Source organism: Rutidosis leptorrhynchoides, chromosome 1 (assembly GCF_046630445.1).
Source record: "Rutidosis leptorrhynchoides isolate AG116_Rl617_1_P2 chromosome 1, CSIRO_AGI_Rlap_v1, whole genome shotgun sequence".
Taxonomy (NCBI): Eukaryota; Viridiplantae; Streptophyta; class Magnoliopsida; order Asterales; family Asteraceae; genus Rutidosis; species Rutidosis leptorrhynchoides.
In genome coordinates, this window is record NC_092333.1 from 643,026,573 (window position 1) to 643,045,556 (window position 18,984).

The 18,984-nt window shown below is 37.7% G+C and overlaps 2 protein-coding genes across 2 annotated transcripts; one reads left to right on the plus strand and one right to left on the minus strand.

The window, feature by feature from the left end:
• Positions 1–2,630: 2,630 nt before the first annotated feature.
• LOC139885713 (uncharacterized) lies at positions 2,631–7,028 on the plus strand. The gene is made up of 12 exons (XM_071869464.1): positions 2,631–2,769; positions 3,554–3,697; positions 3,802–3,984; positions 4,336–4,418; positions 4,501–4,699; positions 4,822–4,943; positions 5,212–5,278; positions 5,417–5,467; positions 5,608–5,660; positions 5,849–6,059; positions 6,446–6,616; positions 6,843–7,028. Exons 1-12 carry the CDS (start codon positions 2,701–2,703, stop codon positions 6,900–6,902), a joined length of 1,413 nt encoding a protein of 470 aa, XP_071725565.1. The 5' UTR covers positions 2,631–2,700; the 3' UTR covers positions 6,903–7,028.
• Positions 7,029–16,704: 9,676 nt separating this feature from the next.
• On the minus strand, positions 16,705–17,190 carry LOC139849519 (uncharacterized). Its single transcript, XM_071839168.1, has one exon. It carries the CDS (start codon positions 17,188–17,190, stop codon positions 16,705–16,707), a length of 486 nt encoding a protein of 161 aa, XP_071695269.1.
• Positions 17,191–18,984: the final 1,794 nt, after the last annotated feature.

The window sequence follows — 18,984 nt, forward strand, 5'->3', positions numbered from 1 at the left end:
ACGTTACGAAGACATTTACAAACAATATCCGTTAAAAGCTCTTACATGATCAATCACACTTCAATCGCAGCGAAGCGCGGTGACCCAAAAACTTGTTTGGTATTAAGCAAATTTTAATTTCATTTTTCCTTAGGATAAAAGGAAAAACATTTTTTGGAAAAGTGTGATTAAAATAAATGTGCAAATAGAATCTTTATTTTAAAAGTTAGATCATTTTGATTTTATTTTAAAGTTTTAAATTCTTTGTTGTAAGGGAAATCAGTGTTTTCGGCAAAGACCAGAAAAGCCCAATGGGCTTAAGCAAAATCAGGCCCATTTTCGATAATTAGTGTGTCATTAGGTTAAAATTTTTGGTCCCGATAAATAGGTTAACAAGTCAATACCGAAAACACACTTGTACCGAAAACTCCGAATTACTAATAATTTCAGAAAATGCTTGCTTTACCGAAATATGTACAATTTCACTTTGATTTGATGTTTGATGATTTCATGAACTGTGACTAGTATATCTAGGTCCTATGTGCTTATTTTAAATGTTTTCCAGACTAATTTCTACTTATACGCTTCAAATAACCTGAATCAAACCCTTAAGCTGAAAGGGAAATTCATCAAGGTGGCAATTAGACATGCCATGTTATACATCAAAGTGTTGGCCAATAACGAAGGCGCAAGAGAGAAGGATGGAGGTGGATGAGATGAGGATGCTTAGGTAGACATGCGGTAAAACCATGTTGGATATGATTCCAAATAGTGTCTTTAGGAAGAACCTGCAAGTGAGGAGCATCATCGACAAGCTAAGAGAAGAACGGCTTCGATGGTTTGGGCATATGAGGAGGCGAGGAGAGTCGAAGCACTTACGGTTGATGGTGTAAGAAGAAGTGGTAGACCTACTCATAGGTGGGAGGATAGAATAAAGCTCGACTTGAAGGAGCTTTTATTGACCAAGGACATGACTTCTGATAAGAATGTGTGGAGGACTAGAATTAGAATAGATGAGTAGGTTGTGGTATGTATGTGTGTAGGTGTGTTTATGGGTATGTGTGTATGTGTCTTCTTTTAAAGTGGTATATGTGTATTTGTTTGTGTATGTATGTATCTTCATGTAGAGTCATTTATGTATCTTTGTGGTATGTGTATGTATGTGTGTGCATGTATGTATGTGTATGTTTGGATGTATGTATATGTACGCATGTTTATGTATGTATGTTTGTTTTTGGGTAAGTATGTTTATGTTTGTATGTGATGTGCATATATGTTTGCATGCAAGTATGTGTATGTTTATAAGTTTATGTATGACTATGTATGTATCTATGTAGGAATGTTTATGGATGTTTGTATGTGCGTATATACGTTTTGCATGTATGTATGTGTATGTTTATAGGCTTACATAGGACTAGGTATGTATGTATGTATGTATGTATGTATGTATGTATGTATGTATGTATGTATGTATGTATGTATGTATGTATGTATGTATGTATGTATGTGTATGTATGTATGTATATAAGTATGTAGGTAGGTTCGTTATTCATATGTATGTATGTATGTATGTATGTATGTATGTATATATGTATGTATGTATGTATGCATGTATGTTTGTAGGCGTGTATGTGTGTATGTATGTATGTGTATGTAGGTACGCATGTATGTTCCATGTATGTATGTATGGTACGGATTTATGTATGTATGTATGTTTTTTGCATGTATGTATATATGTAGCTTTATGTAGGTAGACATGTATGCTTAGTTGGTTTATGTCTGTTGGTATGTGGTCTTATATGCTTATTGTTCTTTTAGTGTAGCATTTTTTTTTATGTATACGGCTCTATTAAATGAGTAAACGGCAAACGACAAGTTATTGCCAACTTGACTGCCGCTTAGAGCCTAAATTGAACTCCGAACATGATTTAAAATTCGTGGAAATTCGACTCTACTTTTTTCATGGCGTCTCTTTATTATTATTATTATTATTATTATTATTATTATTATTATTATTATTATTATTATTATTATTATTATTATTATTATTATTATTATTCTTACTTTCTTCTTTTGGCCAGAGGTCCTCTTAGAAGCAATCTTTTTATCCGTCGATCAGAGGGAGAAACAACTTTCTACTCTTAGAGTGTTTCACTCTGAGTGAATTAATGACTGCTCTCTATTCAAGGATAGGCGAATGATTGTCTACGTCTCACCTTCCCATACCCCAGATCGTAGGATTGGGTTATGTTGTTGTTATATATTTCAATATTAGAAAAAAAAATATTTGGTGTATATCACTAAAAAGCTCGTTTGTTAGATTCGTGGGAGCTCGAGATATGAAACTCGAGCTTCGGACTTATTTACTAAACTAGATTTAAAATAAGTTAAAACTCGAATTCAAATTTATTTAGGCTCGACTCAAATTGAGATTTTAACGAGTCGAGCTCTCATCTCAAATAGCTCTCAATTCATATATTTAATTAAGTTCGATCATTCAGAATTTGAAAGAAAGTAGTTAGGCTCGTTTACACCTATCAATGAATTAAACCATGGTAGAAACTAGAAACTATACCGGACGTGGATCGTAACTAAAAGTAAATAAACATAAACATATTGTTATTTTCTCAGCGCACTGGTGTGGTGTCGCAACATAACCCACACAAGTAGTAGCTCACTCGCGTGTTCACTAAAACCGAGTCACAAGCGATCCCCAAAGTCATGGCAACGGCCATGGCTATCGTTGTACGTCCGTCACCGTTTCTAGGTCACATCGCTTCTTTTAATCATGTAAGTAATCATCGCTTTGTTATATTTACCACTATCAATATCAATTACATATGTATGTCTATCTATATCTATACCTATATCTATATATAATCACACTATATCGATTAAATCGAGTTTATCGTAGCTTCGTTCGCTTTGTGATTCAAGTAACTATAGATAGATTGCAAATTTGCAATTATGTTCGATATGATTGATCAGTATTCTGCTATTTTGTCTACGTATACTGTTGATTAGATATAATTTGACATCTGGTTCACTCAACTTCACTATAGACTGAATGATACAAGCTGAATTTCATTTTCAATTTCAAATTCGATGCTGATTTCGGAAGTAGTTTATCTGTATAACTGACTAATTGAATCGAGTAGTATGTGTCATTTTCAATATTTTCGATCATTAATTAATGATCTACTGAAAAAATAAAGCAATTCAATTATAATGTAGTATAAAAGTGGTCTGTTATTGGATGTTTTATGTATGCTTTTATTATCATATTTCATTTTTTTTTTTATTTTTAGCTTTTTTATTATTGAATTAGTAGTTGATTTATCTGGATGTTATATTCTCCATAAAACTAGTTTCCCTACATTGTTACAGAAAACAAGGTTTTGAGAATTTTGCCTCGCGTATTTACTTCTCATGGCATAATCTTTATTCTTTTTCTATGAACATAAAATTTGTTTTTAAAACTTATTCATAAACTTGGGGAGAGCTTATTGAAGAGCATTCGAGCATTGTTTTTGTTTCCTGTTTTAGTAAAGTGCTTCATGCTTTTAAACTATAGGGATTGTCATGTAGAAAAGACGCTCGTATAACCAATCAAGCATCTAGAATAAAGGCGTTGTTCTGGGAATCTAAGAAGGCAGTGGATCCTCCTGACGTGTATCTCACGTTAGACAACTTCACATCGACAAAGATTAACGCCAAGGTCTGTAATTATTATCGCTTATAATCAATGTTGGTGCATATGAGAGCCATTGTTTCCAAATTTTTTCCATTAATACGCGTGCACTTATGTACTTTGTGATTTAGGAAGATTCAGCAGACACAGAGAAAACTAAAAACATATCAGTTTCTGTTGTCTCTTCGATTTTGGAAGTTTCATCAAAGGAATGGGATGCATGCAGTCTCGATGCGACTGGACCCGAACAGTTCAATCCCTTTCTTTCTCATGGCTTTCTCTCGAGTTTAGAAGAGTCACGTTCTGCAGTGAAGGTAAGCTCCTTACAAATTATAATGTTCATATTGTTTTAAGAATGTATTTACTCTCTGTATATATCCCATTTATCATGTTATATAAACTTAGACCTAAGGTGAGGGGTAATCATGCATTTAACAGTTAATTTCCTGTAAGATTGATTCCATACTGGATTTATGTAAGTTCATTTCTGTCTCTTTATTTTGTCAAAGTTGTTTGCCATCTTTGAATCAATACATAAACTATCAATTTTATTTGTCATCACTTTATAACAAGTTTAAAGAGAAAACTCGTTTCTTTTATTTTATTCAAGGTTGTTTCTACAAAAAATGCAATACTCATTGCATTTATGTTTGATGGTAGTTTAGGAAACAGGATGGCTTCCTCGACACATAGTTGCACAGGACGAAAATAAAACTATCCTGGGAGTGATCCCACTCTATCTTAAAAGGTTTTTACATGCAATTTCCTTATTGGTTTATGAAGATGTGCATATCTGTAGACACCTCATATCTTCTTATTTCTAATCACAGTCATTCATACGGTGAATATGTTTTTGACCATTCATGGGCTGATGCCTACTACCGGTACGGGTCAAGGTATTACCCAAAGCTACAATGTTGTGTGCCTTTTACTCCAGTACCTGGTCCAAGGATCTTAGTGCGTAACACTCCATATAAAGATCAAGTATTTAACATTTTAGTATCTGCTATGAAGGATTTGGCCATGAAGGTATTATCATTGTAACCTGATATTTTTAGTATCTGCCATTCATATCGTCTATGTAGTAACCTGGCATTTTCGTAGATGTAATTGCATGAGCCAATTTTGAGTTTGCAGTTGCATTTTGACAGTTTCAAGTGTCATCATTACACATAACATTTTCTTCTGAAAGCGAATGGCATGCGTTGAAGGACAAAGGGTTTTTGCAGAGGACTGGTATGCAGTATCACTGGGAAAACCGAAATTACAAAAAGTGCGTATGTAACATATATTAGACTATCAGTTACAAAAAGTATCTACTATTGTACTCTCATTTTTCTTCATTGAGGAGTATGATAGGAGAAAACATGACGCTGAATGTTGTAGGTTGATATAAGCTTTAAGTTTAGTATTTGTTATTTACTATACAAACATTATATACTTATATATGTATATTGACAATGTTGATCCCAATTGTCAATCAGCTACTTTCATGCAAAAATTCCTTATGGCCCATTGACAGTGTTTTTTCACACTAACAGTTTTGATGATTTCTTGATGGACATGAAGCAAAGCAAAAGAAAAAATATTCGGCAAGAGCGTAAGAAGGTAGGTTTATTCAACATGTTATAGTTTTTCATGATGCCTAAGACAAGTTCTACATGCCTATGTTTGGGCATGTGGGGCCAATTTAACTCTTCTTACAACTAAGAATTAAAGTTGTAATAAAATACTCTTTTTTTGCAGATACCTGCTCAAAATCTTACAATGAAGCGGCTACGGGGTCACGAAATTAAGGTGTACTATGATGTTTATCTTTCCCTTCACCGTTCTTGAATAGTTCAAAATAGATTTGATGCATCTCCAGTAAAATTCACAATTTATAATTTCCCTTGCATAAAATCTCGATCTTATTTTGTCTATTCTTACACCAACAGGCCAAGCACTGGGAGACGTTTTATACGTTCTACAGGAACACTACAGACAACAAGTTAAGTACATATAACTCATCCTTCAATCTTTTATTTCATAACTTCTATAAATAACTATGGGCAACGTTTTCCCTTCAAATTCATATTGAATCCTAAAGTGTACTCCTTTATGTTGGGCGGAAAGAATATATATTTTGGCGAAAGTTCCATCGAAATATTATTCTTAATGATTATGTTATTCATTTAGGTGGGGTACTGCTTATCTAACAAGAGATTTTTTTCATATCATGGGGTCAAAGATGGGGGATAATGTAATGCTAATTGTCGCCGAGGAAGGTGATGAGGTGGTTGCTGGAGCCCTTAATCTTATTGGAGGAGATACTATATATGGGCGGTTATGGGGATGTTTACCACGAGTGTATTATCCAAGTTTACATTTTGAAGCATGCTACTATCAGGTATGGGTTTGACCGTTTGATCATAAGAATTCAATAACGTGTTACATTAGAGAACAATGGTGTGTGCGTATTGCTTGCATGACTAGTGAGGCGGCTAAATGGGTGGGTTGTATATTTTATATAAATATCAAAACGTTTCAGGCCTCTCTAATATTATTAATTTCTGTCTAATCATAATTTTTTAAATGAAAGATAATAATAGTAATAGTTACCGTAACAGTAACAGGTGCCGGGGTGCAATGTGCTTCCTTTTGTAGCATTTTATTTTACTTGTTTGCAGTTTGGATCGTTAGTGAGGATACATAAACCCCAGTTGACCCATTTACTTATAAGTAAGTGGGTCACAAGTTCAATTGCTAATTCTAGGGTTTTGTTTAATAATACAGGCAATAGAAGCTGCTATTGAGCTGAATCTTAAAAAAGTAGAGGCAGGAGCTCAAGGGGAGCACAAAATTCAACGGGGTTACCTGCCTGTTACCACTTACAGCTGCCATTATTTACTTGATGAAGGCTTTAGGCAAGTCATTGGCAACTTCTTGTCCCGAGAAACAGATCAGGTAACCTTGTTTTTATCTTATAAAACAACTCTACCTTTTAAAATCGCGTCATGAGGCTAACTGTGTCTGTAACATTTAAATGCATTATTTTATCACTCCTGCAGTAACATACTATAATTTATTTCACTCATCATAACCAAGTTGAGTGCGCGAATTGAAATGACTAATATTAGATTGATGATATATGAACTCCGGCTGATTTCGTTGGATTCTGTGTTTTTAACAGGTAAAACTTGTTACGGAGCTTATCAAGGATTCGGGTCCTTTTAAAGATGGGATACTCTAGGTGAGAAGACCTGAATGAAGCTGAAGATTTTAAAGTTGATAGGGTAGTTGGGATGAAGTTGCTAAAGTAGGAAAAATACAAGTTATAAGGTCAAAAGGATGAATGTGTATCTCATGCCTGGTACAAGTGTATGTGTAGATATATTGGACTGTAAATAGTATTGGGGGTAATGGTCCCTTGAAGCATGATGACTCATGGCTGTTGATTTGATTAAACCTACAGCCACAACAACAACAAAACCCAATACCACATAAGTGGTGTATGGGGGAGGTGAGATGTAGACAATCCTTCCCCTATCCGAGAATAGTCAAGTCATTTCTCCACCTAGAGTGAAAACACACTCAAAAGTAGAGAAAATCATCCCTCTCTCTATTCGACGGATAGAGAGATTGCTTCCGAGTGGACCTCCGGCCAATAAGTAGGAAAATGTTTTTTAAAAAATAAAATAAAATAAAAAATAAAATTGAGACGCCATGAAAATGGTAAAATTAAATTTCCATGGGTTTTAAATCCTGCCTGAAATTTAATTTAGGCTCTAAGAGTCAGTCAAGTCGCCAATAAACCTAGTTCAATCAAATCGTAACTACAACAGCTATGATCGGGCAATTTCGAGAATAAGAACAATTGCGAAATCAATAGCCAAAGTGTACATGAATCACTATTACAGAAATTGAGAGAGGGAAAGTGCTGTTACAACAATCAAAACTAACTACTAACTGATACAATTTCTGTTATTTAACATCTAACACCTGAACAAGCTAACTACTTCTGGTGGAGGCTAAACAGAAACGAAGGATGACTAAGTTGTCACGTGGAAAGCATGTGATACCATTTTTTTTTTAAATCTTGCACGTGCAGCTCACGTGCACCCATGACAATCCCCCCTTCTTGAACAATTCTTGTCCTCAAGAATTAGTAGAGTAAACATCAAAAGCTGGAAATCGTTGAATAATGTCATCAACTGGTTCCCAAGTAGCATCCTCAACACTCCCATTTTGCCACTGAATTAGTACATAGATGACACCTCTGTTGTGTTTCTTCATCAACTTGTGTTCCAGAATCTTATATGGTACAGGAGATAGGAGCCCATCGTCATTGACCTGTGCTAACCATCCCATAATAGGTGGGGATTGACTTTTATAAGGTTTCAATTGAGACACATGGAATACGGAATGAATGCGCGATTCATCAGGTAATTGCAATTTGTAAGCTACAGCTCCCACTCGTTCGAGAATACGAAATGGTCCATAATATTTTGGTGAGAGTTTATGCTGTTTTCCCCCTCTTAATGTGACTTGACGATAGGGTTGCAACTTGACAAATACCCAATTGTTAACAGCAAAAACTCGATCAGTGCGTTTACGATCTGCAAACACTTTCATTCGTTCCCGAGCACGTTGAAGGTGAAACTTTAAAACTGAGATGGCATTTTCACGAGCTGTCAATGTGCGATCAACTAATTCAACTCTGCTCTCTCCAGGAGTATATGTAATTGGGGTAGGGGGTTTTTGGCCATAGACAATTTCATATGGGGTGGTGTTAGCCGAATGATGGAAATTGGTATTATACCAATATTCGGCAAGAGACAACCAATGTGTCCAATCCTTTGGTTTGTCCGAAGTCATACATCGTAAGTAGCATTCCAATCCTTTGTTAACACTTTCCGTTTGTCCATCTGTTTGTGGGTGGTATGCCGTTGAGAAATGAAGGCTCACTTTAAGTAATTTGAAAAGTTCTTTCCAAAATAAGCTCATGAAAACTTTGTCGCGATCACTTACAATGACTTTAGGTAAGCCATGTAATCGATAAATGGTATCAAGGAACGCCTTGGCAACGTGACCTGCTGTGAACGGATGCGCCATAGGACAGAAATGTGCATATTTACTTAAGCGGTCAACCACTACAAAAATGACCGTTTTACCCGCCGACAAGGGTAAACCTTCAATAAAGTCCATTGAAATATCGGTCCAGATACGTTCGGGAATCGGAAGTGGTTGGAGTAAACCTGGGTACATGCTCAAATCGGCTTTACATCTCTGACAAATAACACATTCTCTGATGTATTGTTTAATAAAGGTGCGCATTTTTTTCCAGTAGAAACAAGAGTGAACTTTTTGAAATGTTGCACTGACCCCCGAATGTCCTCCACAAGCATCATCGTGAAAGTGTTGAACAATTGCTTTGCGTAACAGTGAATCATTACCAACCACCATTCGAGATTTTCTTGTTAATCGGCCATTAATAATGGCATAGTGTCTTGAAGAAGTAGGATCCAAACTCAGTTTTGATTTTAACTGCTGCAAATCGACATCTTTATCCACACTTTGCATCACCTTGTTTTCAATATCAGTTAAGATGGAAGTTACACACATTGTAAACAATTGGCTTCCATGATCAACTCGTGACAAAGCATCCGCGGCACCATTGTCAACACCCTTTTTATATACGATTTCGTAATCATACCCCATCAACTTTGGAAGCCATTTCATTTGTGTGGGAGTTGAAATGCGTTGATCTAAAAGATGTTTCAAGCTCACGTGATCCGTTTGAATTTTGAAGTGTCGATCTAATAGGTACCCACGCCAACGTTCTAGAGCATAGATAACAGCTAGAAATTCTTTTTCGTACGTAGACAAGGATTGATGTCGTTTGGAAAGTGTTTTACTCAAGTAAGCAATCGGGTGCCCACGTTGTTGTAAAACTGCACCAATGCCATATCCTGATGCATCAGTTTCGACCACAAACTCCTCTTCGAAATTGGGTAAAGCCAAAACAGGTGCTTTTTGCATCGCAACCTTTAACACCGAAAATGCAGTTTGTGCTTCCTGATCCCAGCAGAAGGCATCCTTTTTTAACAATCTTGTAAGGGGTTGGCTTATAGAAGCGTAACCCTTGATAAACCTTCGATAATAACCGGTTAACCCTAAGAACCCACGTAGTTGCTTAAGAGATTTCGGTTCAGGCCATGTTACCATCGCTTCAACTTTCTTTGGATCAGTTGCAACTCCATCTTTTGATATAATATGCCCCAAGTATTCAACCTCCGAAGTAGCAAATACACACTTTGTTTTCTTAGCAAATAGAGTATGTGAACGCATAGTCTGCAAAACTAAACGCAGATGCTCCTCATGTTCTTCAAGACTTGCACTATATACAAGTATGTCATCGAAAAAAACCAACGTGTACTTGCGTAAATAGGGCCTGAATACATCATTCATCAAGGACTGAAACGTTGATGGTGCGTTTGTTAAACCGAAAGGCATCACCAAAAATTCGTAGTGACCCGTATGCGTTCTAAAAGCCGTTTTTGCAATGTCATCATCAAACATACGAATTTGATGATACCCCGATCGAAGATCAAGCTTTGAAAATACTTTCGAACCACTCAGTTCATCTATGAGTTCTTCGATGATTGGAATAGGAAATTTATAAGTAATATGAATTATGAATTCTCTGTTGAATTGTATTTTTCTGTATGTTTTTCAAGTACATCGTGCATCTATTTTATACAGAGATAATCTAACCAACTATCCTCTAAACTAGGAAGTATACTCAACTCTAGCTAAATATATGCTAAACAGATAGATACTAAATACATGCTAAGTCAATGTTGACTGTGTATATCCGTGGACTAATACTCCCCCGCACTCGATACGGGAGGTGGACGAACGTTGAGAGTGTCTCGAAAGTCGTTGAACAATACAAGCGGAAGTCCTTTGGTGAAGATGTCGGCTACCTGATAGCGAGATGGAACATGAAATACACGAACTTGACCACGGGCAACACATTCACGAACAAAGTGAATATCGAGCTCAACGTGTTTGGTCCTTTGATGTTGAACGGGATTGCTCGAGAGAAAAATGGCACTAACGTTATCACAATAAACGATGGTGGCTTTTTGGATCGGGTGATGAAGTTCAAGTAGGAGATTACGAAGCCAACACGATTCAGACACCACATTGGCTACCCCTCGATATTCGGCTTCGGCGCTTGACCGTGATAACGTGGGTTGTCGTTTGGAGGACCAAGAAATCAAGTTATCACCCAAATAGACACAATATCCGGAAGTTGACCGCCGTGTATCGGGGCATCCCGCCCAATCTGCATCCGTATAGGCAACAAGAGAACGGGATTGACATTTGCTAAGAAAAATACCGTGATCAATTGTCCCGTGAATATACCGTAAGATGCGTTTCAGAGCACCCATATGACCGTCGTGCGGTGCATGCATATGAAGACAAATTTGTTGTACCGCGTAAGAGATATCGGGTCGAGTAAATGTCAGATATTGAAGAGCACCGGCCATGCTGCGAAAAAATGAAGGATCATGATACGCGGGTCCTGCTCGTGAACTAAGTTTGGATTTCGTATCCACGGGAGTTTTGGCAGATTTGCAATACAACATATCCGCCCGTTCAAGTATATCACGAGCATAGTTAGCCTGATTAAGAAACAAGCCTGTTGGAGTGTGTGTCACGGAGATGCCGAGAAACGAGCTAATTAAGCCGAGATCAGTCATGGCAAATTCGGTGTCTAGGTGTTGCATTATCCTATTTTTAAGAGCCGTGGAAGATGCTGTTAGGATTATGTCATCTACATATAACAAGATATAAGCTGTGTCGTGTCCATGTTTGTAAATAAATAACGAGTGATCACATTTGCTATGAAGAAAACCAAGCCGAGAAACGTATTCAGCAAATCTTTGGTACCATGCGCGGGGAGCCTGTTTTAACCCATAAAGTGATTTCTTCAAATAACACACATGATCCGGATACTGTTTGTCACGAAAACCGACAGGCTGATGCATGTATACAGTTTCAGAAAGAGTACCATGTAAAAAGGCATTTTTAACATCCAGTTGATGAATGGACCAAGAGTTCTGAAGAGCTAAGCTGAGAACCGTGCGTATCGTAGCCGGTTTGACGACCGGGCTGAAGGTCTCTGTACAATCTATACCCACCTGTTGTGACCTGCCATCACCAACTAAACGAGCTTTATATCGCTCAAAAGAACCGTTAGCACGAAATTTATGTTTAAAAATCCACATAGAACGAATAATATGCATGTCAGGTGTACGAGGGACTAGTTCCCAAGTCCCATTTTTAATAAGAGCATGAAACTCTTCCGTCATGGCACGCTTCCAGTGAGGGTCATTAAGTCCCTCGATTGGGTTTCGTGGAATAGGAGAAGGGGAAGGGGCAGAGGTGACGGAGAGGTTGTATTTTTTGTTGGGTTTTCGAATACCGGACATGCCGCGAGTGTGTATAGTGCGAGTAGTAGGAGGTGGCGGTGGTATGGGTGGTGATGGCTGCTGATCATGAGTATTAGATGGTTCTGCATGAGAAATAGGAGATGAACAGAAGGTATTGGGAGGAGATGCATGTGCATGAGGACTAGAAGGTGATTGTGTATCGTGGACAGTAGAGGCATGCACAGAAGGTGGTGTGGGTAGATTGGATACAGGTTGGACCGATGAGCAGGAAGTGTGAGATTGGGCCTGTTGAGCCTGAGCAGGAGTTGTCTGTGAGCAGGAGGGTGGTGTAGGAGTAGGTGTAGGTAGATAGAAAATATTCTGGTGTAGGAATTCATAAGAAATGTCGGGTGAATTTTTGTCGGAGGAAAATGGGAAACATTCTTCATTAAATAGGACATGTCGGGAGATAATGATGCGTCGTGTGGAGGGATCGTAGCATTTGTAGCCTCTATGGGCAAGTGGATAGCCGAGAAAAATACACGGTTTGGATCGGGGTTGTAATTTGTGGATGGTGGTGGAGGGAATGAGGGGAAAACATTGACACCCGAAGGTACGAAGGTGATCATAAGTAGGTTGGCGATTATAGAGGCGATGGGTGGGCGTGAGGTTGTTGAGGACTTTAGTGGGTAGGATGTTGAGTAAGTAGGTTGCCGTGTCAAGTGCATGGTGCCAGAACGAAGGAGGAGTCGAGCTATGTGAGAGGAGGGTGCGAATGATATTGTTAATGGCGCGTATTTTTCGTTCGGCTTTGCCGTTTTGTGGGGAGGTGTGAGGACATGAGAAACGGAACAAGATACCATTTTGTTTGCAAAAGGTGTGAAATAAGTTGTTGTTAAATTCGGTACCATTATCACATTGTAGAGATTTAATTTGTAATGTAAATTGGGTTTGTACGTATTTGTGAAATTGGACAAAGATATTGTAGACTTGTGATTTGTTTCCAATGGGAAAAGTCCAAAGATAGTTGGTATAATCATCAAGGAAGAACACATAATATTTGTGACCGGACGAGCTAAGGATTGGGGAAGTCCATATGTCGCTATGCACAATTTCAAAAGGTGTTTTAGTAGTCGATGTTGAATTAGCAAAAGGTAATTTAATATGTTTCCCTAAAACACAAGATTCGCAAAACAGAGAATCTTTATTATTTGAACTAACAATAGACTTATTATTTTGAAGTAAACGAAGAATATTGGCGCCAGGATGTCCTAGTCGGTGATGCCAAATATCTTGAGACAAAGCAATAAACGTAGATGGTGAGTTGAGTTGTTGAGCAGCAGAGTGGGTGAGTGGGTATAGGTCTCCAGTGCTATCACATCTCATAAGAGGGATCCCTGTCCTGAAATCCTTCACAGTAAAACCAAATGGGTCAAATGTAAGTGCGAGATTATTATCAGTAGTTAATTTCCTAACAGAAAGAAGGTTTTTAATTATGTGTGGAACGTGTAGTACATTGTTTAAATGGAGGGGTGGATAGGGATTAGGTAGTGTCGTGTGTCCAATGCCACGAATGGGAAGTGTATTGCCATTACCAACGAGAATATGTTTCGGAATGCTCAAATTAAAATAGGGAGAGAGAGTACCTCGATTACCTGACATGTGTGAAGAGGCTCCTGAATCCATGTACCAATTGTTATCGGGTGGGTTCATAGTCATGGTATACATTGCATGTTCAATATCAGTAGGTGTACCCGAGGGTGAAGGACTTGTAGTGGCTAAATTGGCCTGTGGACGTGGGCCAAGTAATCCTGGGCTGTTCTGGTTTGGACGAGCCCAATTAGTGGTGGGATATGGGCAAGGCGAGCTGTTACCAGCCCAAGGAGTGTAAGATTGGTTACTAGACCCGTTAGAACCAGGGGCCCAGTTGTTATAATTGTTGGGTCTTTGCAAATGATAAGGTGGAGTCCAATTGTTGTTGCTGTTATTCCAACCCGTACCACCACTAAAGCCATTACCACCACCGAAACCATAACCACCACCGTAGCCATTGTTAACACCATTCCACCCGTTACCGGAGCTTCTACCACGGCCACGACCATTTTGTCTACCACCCCTGTTGCTATTCCGACCACGACCGCGACCACGAAAAGAATTAAAATCTCGTGAACTAGGGTTGAAACCCGAGTTGTCTTTTGACTCATTTGTAGCAATTAAGGCTGAATTGGGTTGATTCATGGCTGCCTGACGAGCTTTCATGGTTTCTTCCAGGATTAATTTAGATCGAGCATCGTAAAAGGAGGGTAATTTTTCCATTTGATTTATGTTGGTTGCAATTGTGCTATAGTTTTCATTGAGACCCGCCACCAATTGTAAGACTAGGTTTTCAGGCGAGACTTTGGAGTCGACATCTGCAAGTTGATCGGCAAGGTTTTTAAGCTCTTCACAGTAGGCAGAAACGTTTGGAAAATTATCCAATTTGCAATTGGTGAATTGATTCAAAAGGGCGAGTGCTCGAGTGTGTTTGTTGTCATGGAATACGCTCTTCAGTCGATCCCAAGCCTTCATTGCAGTTTGATCAGGTTCCATGATGATTCGTAGGAGGCCTTTGGAAACGGTTGCATAAAGCCACTGAAGAACAATGGCATCTTGGCGATCCCATTCGGCTTGAGTGATTTCGACAGCCTTTGTAGAAGAAGAAGCAGGTATTGTTTCAGAGGTGAGATGGGCAAGCACATCGTGTGCTTTGCAGTGGATTTTGAAGAGTTCACTCCAGGTATTGTATTGACTATCATGTAAGTCGAGTTTAATGGGAACAGAATGAAGTATGTGATTGATTGGTTGGAGTTTGGTGAGTTCAGAAGACATGTTGTGAATTGTGGAAGATGTGAAGACAGAGATCGAATTAGGAAGGAGATGAATAAGATTGCTCTGATACCATATAAGTAATATGAATTATGAATTCTCTGTTGAATTGTATTTTTCTGTATGTTTTTCAAGTACATCGTGCATCTATTTTATACAGAGATAATCTAACCAACTATCCTCTAAACTAGGAAGTATACTCAACTCTAGCTAAATATATGCTAAACAGATAGATACTAAATACATGCTAAGTCAATGTTGACTGTGTATATCCGTGGACTAATAAAATTTATCTTTTATCGTATGCTTGTTGAGTTGCCGATAATCCACGCACATACGCCAAGTGCCATCTTTTTTCTTAACCATAACAATGGGAGCCGAAAACGGACTTTGGCTAGGTCGAATGACACCAGATTCCAACAATTCATCAACCATACTTTCGATTGCATCTTTTTGGGTCGGTGGGTGACGATATGGTCGAATATTAATAGGTTGAGTACCCTCCATTAATGGTATTCTGTGATCACAGGCTCTGTTGGGAGGTAATTGTGTTGGGACTTGAAACACATCTTCATATTCCTTGAGTAAAGGATCCAAATAATATGGCAAATTGGCTACTGCTTGCTGCTGTTTTTGAGCATCCATTGAACACAACATAGCCGGTAAATGCAAACATACATTGCATTTAAATGAACTTGCGAGTGTGCTACACTTTTAGACAAGTTTTTCCCATTCGACCACTTAGCTGCAACTCGACTAAGTCCCTGTAATGCCACCTTTTTGCCCTTATACATAAACATCATTTGTAATTTTTCAAAATTCCAAGTAATATTGCCCAATGTTTCCAACCATTGTATGCCCAACACCATTTATCAACCTCCCAAAGGCAATAACATCATATTACTTGAAAAACTATGACCATCTATAGACCAAGAGAAATGTTCACATTCCGACGTACTAACGATTTGGTTACCTCCTGGAACGCCAACCTACAACGGATCTATAGCTTTCAATCGACACCCCAAACGTTTACCGGTACCCAAATCTAAGAAATTGTGCGTACTACCCGAATCGATCAAAATGTGCACTTTTTGATTGTTAATTCGACCCACTACTCTCATGGTTTGATATGTGCTTGTACCATTCAAAGCATTTAAAGAAATATGAGGTAAGTTTGATCCTTCCCCACCATAACCTGCCCCATCCAATTCGACACCCTGCTCAGAATCTTGTACCTCAAAATCATCTAATTCTTCTTCGGGTCCCATTACTTCTAAAGCATACAATTGGCCACTACACTTATGACCCGGTGTATATCGTTGATCACAATAAAAACAAAGGATTTTAGCCCTTTTTTCTTCATACTCCTTTTGTGACAAACGCTTTTTAGTGGAAAATTGATCACTGTTTTTAGGTACACTGCTATGGGGTGTATTTGTCAAAGTTAACTGCTTTTCAACTCCAGTTAACTCAGCTATCTTAGACGTGCTTGGTGGTGTCGAATAACTGTTTCTTGCCATATAACTATTTGAATAAGATTTTGGTGCAGGTAAAATAGAATTATACCTCTTCTTAGATGCTGCTAGTGTATCTTCTTGAAGTTTAGCTAATCGAAATGCATCTTCTAGTGATCTTGGATTAAACATTCGAACCATTAACTCTATCTCCTTTTGTAAACCCCCTAAAAAGAAGCTGATCATCTGTTGCTGAGTTAGTTCTACCTTGTTCAATAACAACTCATATTCTTCATAATAAGCTTGAACCATTCCCGTTTAACGGATCTTCAACTGTGGTACCGAATCTCTTCAATAACGCATCTTCATATACTGCCCAGCCTATGTGTTCACCATTAATTCGAACGAATTGTTGGTGCCACGTTAACGCTTTGTCATACATGTGAATGGATGCGATTCGGACCTTTTTGTGTTCTTCTACATGATCGACTGTAAAAAACTGATTACATCGATAAAGCCATCCCTTTACATCACTTCCTTCAAACTTAGGAAACTCTAATCCGGTCAAACGTGTCAATTGCTGGTTTCCTCTATTTCCTTGTCGATCACCATTTCTGAATTGGTGAAGTTCATTAGTGAAATATTGATGCTCAAGCAACACTGCATCAATTCGTTCATTTGTGCGTGCATTCATATCAATCATCGTTTGATTCATCTCTGCTATTGTAGCCCTAATTGATTCCAGCGCTTCATCTCCTGATCTCGTCGCCATCACCATCGTCAGGAGAAAAAAAATTGAAACCCTAATTTCGGATTTTGACTGAATCAAATTGAAATCGGCCGCAGGTGGCTCTGATACCAATTGATTTGATTAAACCTAGTTCAATCAAATCGTAACTACAACAGCTATGATCGGGCAATTTCGAGAATAAGAACAATTGCGAAATCAATAGCCAAAGTGTACATGAATCACTATTACAGAAATTGAGAGAGGGAAAGTGCTGTTACAACAATCAAAACTAACTACTAACTGATACAATTTCTGTTATTTAACATCTAACACCTGAACAAGCTAACTACTTCTGGTGGAGGCTAAACAGAAACGAAGGATGACTAAGTTGTCACGTGGAAAGCATGTGATACCATTTTTTTTTAATCTTGCACGTGCAGCTCACGTGCACCCATGACAGCTGTATACCTTCAATATTCCGATCTTTACAATTTATATAGATAATATAGATTAGTGTTGTATAAAAGTACGTCTCTCTACATCATCATTATCATAAATTGTTACTTTTGAGGGGGCAACTGCCCCTTGATATCTTCGCGTAAGGGTAGCCACACTATGCAATTCATAACTATTCTCGTCTTTATTGATCTGAGTTCACACTAATTGTTATAAGTTGTACTCAAAAACTCTTAACTGATATATTGGCCGAGAAGACTAATATTCATTTGAATTCAACAATTTATTTGAAATTTAAGAGACCAATCAGAGTGCGACATTCACTTGTAACCTACTCCAGAATTTGGTTCACATGTGATAACTTCCTTAACCCTAAACCCTTTAGGGTTTAGATTTAGCAATTAGGGTTTAGAAATTAAAATTTAGAAATTGGGGTTTAGAAATTAGGGTTTTAGGTTTAGATTTAGGGTTTAAATTTAGTTTTTAACACGAATGGTTTAAGGTTTAGGGATTAAACCTAAAACTCTAAACTCTAAATCGGGCTAATTCAAAAAAAATTAAATTAAAAAAATATAAATGAACTATATTTTGAAAAAAAAAAATTGAAAAAAAATATGATAGTCAATCACACGTGATTACGCTCTGATTGTTCTTTGAATTTCAAACAAATTGTTGAATTCACATCATTACTCACATATGATAAATACAACAAACACACTAATAAATACCCAAAGAGAATATATCTGGAAAAGTCTGTTTTCCCACTTTTTCTGATTTTCTATTTACAACCTATCCCTATCCCTATCCCTATCCCTATCCCTATCCCTACTATACATTATAATAAAGTCAATAAAAAGATATATTTAAAATTTTTCCCTAATCTCAACCATTAATCTAGGAAATTACCATCAACTACCCATTCCTTACGCCCTTGAATATAATTATAATATCACAACTTTCCTTCCGATATTGCCGGTAGATTAACAAAAATAAGGGGAATTAAAAACAAATTGAGTCGACACCTACAATCGCCAGTTGGTTTAATCGCCACCTACAATCAATCGGAACATGTAATCGCCTCGGGTCATCGACTCCTGCAATCACTCGCAACAACATAAGGATTTACCTGCGTGATACCAGAAAAGTCGAATTATGTCAGCTTATTTGCAGGACTTTCTTCTGTTCAATCATCTTCAATCGCAATTCACGGGTTAGTTGTTATTACTTGTCGTTTCAACGCTATTCACATGTTATTAACAACAAATTTGATCAATCGCTATTGCAAATTTAGGGTTTTTTAATTTTAGGGTTCTTACTGGCAATCGTATTATAGCAGCTTATCCTTTTTTTTTTTTTTTCTTTCTTTCTTTTTTTAGTTTTGCTATT